Below are 7,919 nucleotides of genomic sequence, written 5' to 3'. Positions count from 1 at the left end.
GGCACCAGGCGCTGCAGCTCCGCCGGCAGCGCAAGGAGGCGGTGAGGGCCGTGGGGGAACCGGAGCCGGGCCGGTTGTGATATTGTGGGGGGAAATGGGTTGGTGCGGGTCTTTGGAGGGGGCAGCGGGGAGCAGGAACGGGGCCGGTGCGGGTCTCGGTGCTGGTGTATGTCCGTGGGGACTGAGCCAGGTCTTTGTGGGAGGGGTCAGGAGCTGGGCCAGGGAAAGGAATGGGTGGCTGGGTCCGTTCAGTTTGGGGCAAGAAGAGCATTACTGGACCGTGTGGCTTCGGGACAGGCTGCGGAGGGATCTGGTGTTGATCTGAGGGGCGGGATAGGAACTGGACTGGGGCTGGGGTTCATGCTCTGCAGTTGTGCCCACAGGTGCTGGCAGAGAAGCGGAGCTTGGGTAGCAGGGACGGACCCCCACACCTCGTGGTTCTGGTGCCGCTGCACAGCAGGGCTGCAGCACACGACACTCTCCGCCTGCTGCAGAGCCAGGACTCAGCTGTTGTCCGTGTGGATGAGGGGAGAGCTGGTGACTTTGCACTCCTCTGCCCCCGACTCAAGCAGCGCTGGCGCTTTGTGACAGCACAGGCAGGTGAGGAAACACTGTTGGTGGTGTGGTTCTTGGCTCTGTACCCCTGGCAACCCCAGTAATAGAGGTGTTTTGTGTGCAGGGGACCATCATGCTGTCTTAGACCTAGCAAAGGTTGCCGACTCCCTCCTGTTTATCTTGGATCCTGCAGATGGCTGGGACAGCGCTGGGGAGCACTGTCTCTCCTGCCTCTTTGCACAGGGGCTGCCCAGTTATGGTGAGTGAGTAAGAAACATTAAGGACTTCTAGTTGGCGTATGGGTCGAGGGGGTGCTTGATGGGGTGCAGTAATTAAAAATTCCACATATTGATAGGTGATCACAGGTCTTTGACTGCTCTGTTTCTGAGCATGATCAAGTCAGGTGAATGCCATTCTCATGCTGCCCTGTTGTGTTACTACCCTGGTGGGGGAGCGTGGGACATAAAAGGGGTGTTCTAGGTTTAGGTCTCTGGGTGCGTGGTGATGTCAGTACTGTATTGGTTATTCAGGCGTGCAGAGTGAAGGGATTCAGACGCTTTCATGCTGCGTTCGGTTCCTGAGCCCTTATCTCCACGGTCTCGTTTTATCTCAAAATCTTATCTCTGAAGACAGGTTTTCTGTCCCAAGTGTTCTTTTGAATGTGTGAAACTGCCTTTGCACCTTGTGGTGTGAATCTGTTTGGTTATTTGGGTTGCTGATATCTGAGTGTTTGTCAGTGCTTGGTGAAAAAGGGTATAAGAAGATTTACGATCTGATCCTGAACTCTGTTCTATGCACTGCTTGGTAGCTCTTGCTGTCCCAGGGGGCACTGACTTGCCACCTAAGAAGCGGATAGATGCCAGGAAGAAACTTGCTAAAGCCATTGAGAAGCGCTTTCCTGAAGCCAAGCTCTTCCCCCTGAACACGGAGCAGGAGTCCTCGCTGTTGCTGAGGCACCTCGCCACCCAGAAGCAGCGTCATCTCGCTTTTCGGGACAGACGGGCTCACCTGCTGGCCTACGCCGCTGAGTTTGTGCCTGGTCAGGAGAGCGACCTGGTTGGGACCTTGAAGGTGTCTGGCTTTGTCCGGGGACAGACCCTCAATGTGAACAGCCTGGTGCATATTGTGGGGCATGGAGACTTCCAGATGAGCCAGGTGGATGCCCCTCCAGACCCCCTCTCTTTGAATCCCCGAGTGGTTAAAGGACAGAAGAGGAGTCACGACATGGAAGTACAGGTGTGTGGGAGGTCAGCACTTTGCCAGCCCTGTTAAAACATGATGTTTCTAAACTTTAATCAGGAAAATACAATTATCTGTGTGTGTGGTTAAGGGGGGGTAAAGGGAGTTTTGTCAAGAGAGCCAGCAGGGCTGTGTTCTGCCACTGAGCTGAGATTCCTTGTGCATGGCATGCAACCAATGTTATGTTACAGCATAATGAACAGGATACTGAAGGGAGTTTGACTTCAGACTGATTGCTAGCTTGAGTTAGGTGTGTTCACAGCTGGGAACTCTGCTCTTGCCCTTCAGGATGACTCTGTAAATGGTGCTGATGAGATGGAGGAAGATGTTAAGGTCCTGATGAAGGCAGATCCAAACAAGCAGGAGTCTTTGCAGTCAGAAGTCGTTCCTGATCCTATGGAAGGGGAGCAGACGTGGCCCACTGAAGAAGAACTGCAAGAAGCAGAGGGTAAGTAGCAGCAATACTTCTGTACCTTTTCCTTGTCCTCATTAAGAGGGTTGTTAGAAATCTTCCATTAACAGGATGGCCAAGGGTGGCTGTGAAGAAATGTGCTAGTTGGGAGCCCAGGGCTTCTGTTCCTAGTCCCATCACCCGACTACCAGGCTGCATGGTTTGCCTGGCAGTTAGCAGAGTTACATTTTAGCTGCCTTTTCTGGGCCCCAACAAATTCTGTGCTGGGAAATGGCGATTCTGGTCTAGAGCTGATCTTGGCTGTCCCGGTGTAAATGTTGCCGAGGGAATGGAGAGTTCCCCAGTTAACTATTGGTGGGTATCCTACAGCTTCTCTGAAGGCAAACAGGAGGGTGGTGAAGGTCCCCAAAGGCACATCCAAGTACCAGGCTGCTTGGATTGTGGATGATGGAGAAGAGGGCAGTCAGGAAGATGATGATAGGTCCCCAAAGGCACATCCAAGTACCAGGCTGCCTGGATTGTGGATGATGGAGAAGAGGGCAATCAGGAAGATGACGATGAAGATGATGACATCGATGATGATATGATGGAAGAGGCAGTTTCCCAGGTACCTTCTAGAGCTGATACTGCAGGTGATCTCCACAGCGCTATTGCATATATTAGGACAATCCTGCCCTTCCAGCTTGCTCCATGAAAGGGCACAACACAGAGCCAGGACTTGCCTGGATTTCCATTGTTAAATCTCTCGCGTGTATCATGTTGCTTCTTTGGCCTGCTAGATACTGAAGTGAGGGACTGTGGTGTAGCTTGGGGCACAATTCAAACAGTGCGAGTACGCACAGGGTTTGCAGTGCTGCGTGGACATCAGCAGAGCGTGTGTGCTCATGGGCTCTGCGTTGTCCTCTGTGTCAGGAGGGGGAAAGCAGTGAGGAGGAAGAACCTGCAGAGGAGGAATGTGAGACCATGACCATTTCTGAGTGCTTGCGGGATGACCAGTACGATGAGAAGGTGGAGGAAGATGAACAGATGCTGGAGAGATACAAACAGGAGAGAATGGATGAAATGTTTCCAGATGAGGTGGACACGCCACGTGACGTACCTGCCAGAGTCCGGTAAGAACCAAGATGCTTTGCTGGCAGAGGAATTGGAAGGTGCCCTTCTGTCTAGTTTAGTGAGACAGGGCAGGAAGCCTGTGATGTCTTAGCCATGGTGTCTGAACCTGGCTGAAGGACTCTTCTGAAGACTCACTCTTAGGCTCTGAGGCTTCCAGGGGAAGGCACTAGTTGGGGGGAGGAGGGGGAGCGTGTGAGCCTGGGCAGCTCCCTATGGCAGGGAGAGCTGGGTCCTGATCTGGGAGAGGGAGGAGGATGGCAGAGCCCTCTGATGCAAGGATAGGTTGTTAGTGGGACTTGGCTACTGTTTCTAGCTCTCCCTGCGCTAAGATCTTTTCTGAAAGCTAACATTTGCTTTGCTCCCTTTGCCCTCTGAAGGTGTGAGTCCCTGAGGACCATGGAAGGTGCTGGCCAGACATCTTATTGTGAAGTAGTTTGTCTTTCCTGGTATCTGTCCTTTAGGTTCCAGAAGTACAGGGGGCTGAAGAGCTTCCGGACTTCTCCATGGGACCCCAAAGAGAATCTCCCAAGGGACTATGCCAGGATTTTCCAGTTCCAGGACTTCTCCCGAACCAGAAAGAACCTCTTCCGGAAAATAGAGAAAGAGGAGACTGAAGGAGCCTCGGTAATTCCCTTTCTCTTGCTGATCTCTTCCCCTATTGTGTTCCCTTGCTCCTATTAGGAAGGACTTGGTGGGGAGGTGCCTGAGTTCTCTATGGAGAGAAGTATTCACAACTGCTCCTTTCTTGGCAGGTTGGCTGGTATGTTACACTTTATGTCTGCAATGTCCCTGTCTCGGTGGTGAAGAGCTTCAAAGAAGGGAAGCCACTAGTCCTGTTCTCACTGCTTCCCCATGAACAAAAGGTGACTAAGTATGGCGCTGCTGATATCTTGTAGGTGTGCAGCTCCTTGTCCAATTCCCTCAGGCTGCATGGTTTGGAGAAGTTCTGGCTGCAGAGGGTTTGGGTTGAAATCTCCCTGCGTTGAAAAGTAGGACCTTCCCTTTGGTCAGAGCAGGCTGAAGCTGCCAAGGGTGTTTAGGCTAGAGTGTCTGAGCCTGGCTGAGGTGTCTGCATTGGTGACCAGCGTTCCTTTGGGAAGCTATTGTCAAAGGCATTTGTACCTGCTGCAACGTCATGTTGCTTTCTGCTCTGGCTGCTATCGTTTGCCAGCCCTGCTGTCAGCCCCTCACTGTGATGCCTCTGCTGCAGATGTCTGTGTTGAATTTCCTGGTGCGTCGGCATCCGAGCAACAGTGAGCCGGTGAGGGCAAAGGAGGAGCTGATCTTTCACTGTGGGTTCAGGCGCTTCCGAGCATCCCCGCTGTTCTCCCAGCACACCTCAGGTTTGTGAGGGACCGGTGGCGTGGTTATGGGTATGCCAGGAGGTGGAGCTGGGGTTTCTAGGGCAGGAAGCCTGTGATGTCTTAGCCGTGGTGTCTGAACCTGGCTGAAGGACTCTTCTGAAGACTCACTGTTAGGCTCTGAGGCTTCCAGGGGAGGCATGAAATAGTGGGGAGTGGGTGGGCCTGGGTGAGGTGGCTCACTGGTCCAGGTAAGGCAGTGGCAGGCTCCACGCAGTGAGCTGGTAGCTCAGAGGATCACCCTCATTCCCAGATACTCTGTGCCAGCAGAGGAGGGGTGTTTGTCACCTCTTTTCCTAAAGTGCAGAGCCCATTTGCCAGGAAAGAATGGGCTCAACAGGGTTTCCCAGAGCTCTGAGGACTGCTGTAGGCCTGAACTTGATCATTGCTGTTCTGTCCTAGCTGATAAGCACAAGCTGGAGCGTTTCCTGCGCCCGGATGCTGCCCTGGTGGTGACTGTTTATGCTCCCATCGCTTTCCCTCCTGCCTCAGTGCTTCTTTTTAAACAGAGAAGTAACGGTGAGTTGTAAGTGCTGAGGAGGTGGTGTCTGGGAAACAAATGGTAGCAGGCTGTTCCCATACCCCACTTACAAGTGCATCTATCCAGAAAGTATGACTCAAAAGCTGTCCCCTTCATGCTGTTTGAGAAGATTAATGTGTTTCCATCCCCAATATCACTGGCACCTTTGTCTGTCCCTGCTGTGGGGTTGCTCTGGGCCTGGAACCATTTGGGGAAGGGAGTTGTGGTGAGGGAGGAGGTGAGGGAGGCACCTTCTGGGGCACTGCCCTGGTCCGTTAGTGACTCTGCCTTGCATGAATTCATGACCTCATCGCCACTGGTTCTCTGCTTTCGGTGGACCCAGACAGAATCGTCATCAAGCGGCTGGTGCTCAGTGGTCATCCGTTCAAGATCTTTACGAAGACGGCTGTTGTGCGATACATGTTCTTTAACAGAGGTGTGGCCCGTCTCGTGTGTGGTGGCAAGAGGGGATGTGGAAGCAGAACTTCTGCCCCTGCAGGATCAGTTGTGTTGGTGCAGCAAAGCCTGTTTCTTATCTGCCTTTAATGTTTTGATTTCCAGAGGATGTGATGTGGTTTAAGCCAGTGGAGCTGAGGACAAAGTGGGGTCGTAGAGGACACATCAAGGAGCCATTAGGTAAGTTTGGTTCTGTATTTACCTCTGTGATGCAGGATGTCATCTTTCTGAGCAGGAGAGACAGCTAATGGCCTCTTCTGCTCTCTGCCTAGGGACCCACGGTCACATGAAGTGCCACTTTGATGGACAGCTGAAGCCCCAGGACACCGTGCTGCTGAACCTCTACAAGCGTGTTTTTCCTAAATGGACTTATGACCCCCATGTTCCGGAGCCCGTGCCGTGGGTGAGGAGCGAGAGTGCGCTGCCGGTGCAGGAGGTGGAAATGGAATAAGTGTCCAGCACGGCTAATGCAGTTTGTGCCTTAGCACCCTGGATGCTGTTCTCAGTTCGTGCACAGTGAGGACAGCACTCATGCCTTGGACGTATTACCACTGGGGTCTGTACAGGGGTGGCTGTCTCACCAGCTGCTGCTCAGGTACCAGCTACAGCTATTTATTTTAATGGAAAATGTTTTCAAAAACATCTAAGCGCCTCTGTCTTGGTGGTGGCCGGCTGTGGAGGCCAAGTGGGGAGGCTGTGCACACCCCTTCTCTTGTGAACCCCGTGGCCCACTGGGGCTGTTGTCTTTCCCTCCTACCCTCCCATAGCGGTGGGTCTGAGGATTTTGCTGTTTTGAGGACAGGAGTTTGCTGGAAGTTATTGCTGACACTAAGGAAGGTGAAGTAGCAAGTGGGGAAAGTGAGTACAGCTCACTGGAGGCCTGTCCCAGAGCAGGGCTGCTGGGGAGGGGAGAACAGGCAGTGCTTTTGCTTCCAAGCCCCCTACCCAGTAGCAACCCTTTGCTTTGGAACCAAGCAACCCTGTGCTGTAGAGACCAACACCAGCTTCCCTTATCCCTCCATGAAAACTTTCAAACGTTTGCGGTTGTTCATCTGTTTTTAGTAGTGCACAAACCAGACTGCACAAATTCAGAGTGAGGTTTCCGTTGCTCGAGACACGGCTCCGTTCTCATTCCGCTTTCCCAGGGAGGTCTGTGAGCCAGGTCAGGGAGCTCAGGTCCACATTTCCCCCGCACAGCACGATGCAAACGTTCTCTACTTCCCGAGGGACTGCCTGGAACTGCTCCGAGAGCACAGCCGCCACTCCCACACCCGCTGTTGGCTCAATCAGCAGCTTCATCCTTTCCCACACCAGCCGCGTGGCTCGCTGTTGGGACAGAGCAGCAGCTGTCATCCCAGCAGCAAGTACAGGCTGCTCCAGGGCTGCAGAGCTCTGCAGCGCTCTGGGAAGGGAGAGCAAAGCTTCCGCCAGCCCTTTCCAGCTGGAGACAGTGTGGGTGTTGCACAGCTGCGGTGGTGTGCAGGGGCTTATGCTGCCCTGGGAGAGCGTAGGGCTGAGAGTGGAGGGGCAGAGAGCATGGATGGAGGCAGCTGCCTGCTGGCAGCTACCGTGAGAAGAGAGCTGGGAGCATTTACCTTGATTTCTTCTTCTGAGACCGTCAGGACGTCATCAACCAAGTCCCTGATGATGGGCCATGTGTTTGGTCCGATGCTGGTTTTAACTGCATCTGCGATGGTATCCGGTGGGTGAAGGTTGGGGGTCAGTTCCCCTCTTGCCTTGGACTGGTAACAGTCATCGGCCTTGCACGGCTCAGCAGCGAACACTTTCACATCTGGTCTCAAAGCCTGCGGAGGGCAGGAGGAGCTGCTCATTTGAAACTAGTGTGCGCCCGTCTGCTGTTGCTGTGTGCGCAGGGGGCCAGGTACGCCATGCTGCTGCCATGCAGACCCCAGGCACACAGATTTCCACAGTGGGATTTCCACAGCTGCTGCCTGTCTTTGGGAACACTGCCCTTCCCACAGGGACATGCAGCCATCACTTCCCAGATGAGGTGTTGCCTACCTTGATGGCAACTGCTATTCCTGCAATCATTCCTCCACCTCCGACGGGAACCACCACTGCGTTTACCTCGGGCGCCTGTGCAGAAAGGAAGTGTGAGTGCTCCCTTTCGCTGCACCCCTGCTTGCAAGGAGCAGAACCCTGGGCTGGGTCTGGGCTCTGCCTTTCCCTCACCTGCTCCAGCACCTCCAGGGCGATAGTGCCTTGCCCCGCGATCACCGCCAGCTCCTGGTTGGGGTGCACC

At 53.8% G+C, this 7,919-nt stretch overlaps 4 protein-coding genes and 2 non-coding genes across 6 annotated transcripts in view; 5 read left to right on the top strand and 1 right to left on the bottom strand.

Annotated features, from left to right (window-relative positions):
- Window positions 1-2: 2 nt before the first annotated feature.
- LOC104131836 (TSR1 ribosome maturation factor) lies at window positions 3-5,210 on the top strand (the record flags this gene model as incomplete). The annotated part of the gene is made up of 12 exons (XM_035900554.1): window positions 3-41; window positions 384-600; window positions 680-814; window positions 1,364-1,791; window positions 2,083-2,242; window positions 2,576-2,685; window positions 2,757-2,813; window positions 3,119-3,318; window positions 3,781-3,943; window positions 4,072-4,182; window positions 4,491-4,662; window positions 5,083-5,210. Coding segments are annotated over 12 exons (1,920 nt in total), but the record flags the coding sequence as incomplete, so codon positions are not given.
- LOC118452919 lies at window positions 3,388-3,480 on the top strand. The gene has a single exon (XR_004842802.1). It is a non-coding gene; the product is annotated as a small nucleolar RNA SNORD91 family (small nucleolar RNA).
- On the top strand, window positions 4,725-4,817 carry LOC118452920. Its single transcript, XR_004842803.1, has one exon. It is a non-coding gene; the product is annotated as a small nucleolar RNA SNORD91 family (small nucleolar RNA).
- A 316-nt stretch (window positions 5,211-5,526) lies between the features above and the next one.
- Window positions 5,527-6,127, top strand: LOC118452914 (pre-rRNA-processing protein TSR1 homolog). Its single transcript, XM_035900628.1, has 3 exons — window positions 5,527-5,636; window positions 5,762-5,836; window positions 5,929-6,127. Exons 1-3 carry the CDS (start codon window positions 5,621-5,623, stop codon window positions 6,105-6,107), a joined length of 270 nt encoding a protein of 89 aa, XP_035756521.1. The 5' UTR covers window positions 5,527-5,620; the 3' UTR covers window positions 6,108-6,127.
- Window positions 6,128-6,180: 53 nt separating this feature from the next.
- SMG6 (SMG6 nonsense mediated mRNA decay factor) overlaps window positions 6,181-7,919 on the top strand; it is a 126,100-nt gene continuing 124,361 nt past the window's right edge. Inside the window, 1 exon segment of the mRNA XM_009645160.2 lies at window positions 6,181-6,251. Coding sequence (XP_009643455.2) covers window positions 6,188-6,251 — 64 coding nt within the window. The 5' untranslated portion in view covers window positions 6,181-6,187.
- Window positions 6,392-7,919, bottom strand: part of SRR (serine racemase) — a 3,302-nt gene continuing 1,774 nt past the window's right edge. Inside the window, exons 5-8 of the mRNA XM_035900503.1 lie at window positions 7,850-7,919; window positions 7,679-7,753; window positions 7,252-7,461; window positions 6,392-6,982 (exon numbers count right to left, since the gene is read on the bottom strand). The exon at window positions 7,850-7,919 is cut by the window's right edge and continues 63 nt beyond it. Coding sequence (XP_035756396.1) covers window positions 6,785-6,982; window positions 7,252-7,461; window positions 7,679-7,753; window positions 7,850-7,919 — 553 coding nt within the window. The 3' untranslated portion in view covers window positions 6,392-6,784. The remainder of the gene's footprint in view (window positions 6,983-7,251; window positions 7,462-7,678; window positions 7,754-7,849) is intronic.

The sequence above is a fragment of the Egretta garzetta genome, unplaced genomic scaffold (genome assembly GCF_000687185.1).
Source record: "Egretta garzetta isolate BGI_Z169 unplaced genomic scaffold, ASM68718v1 scaffold108, whole genome shotgun sequence".
In the NCBI taxonomy this organism is placed as follows: domain Eukaryota; kingdom Metazoa; phylum Chordata; class Aves; order Pelecaniformes; family Ardeidae; genus Egretta; species Egretta garzetta.
This window is presented reverse-complemented; position numbering and strand designations above follow the sequence as displayed.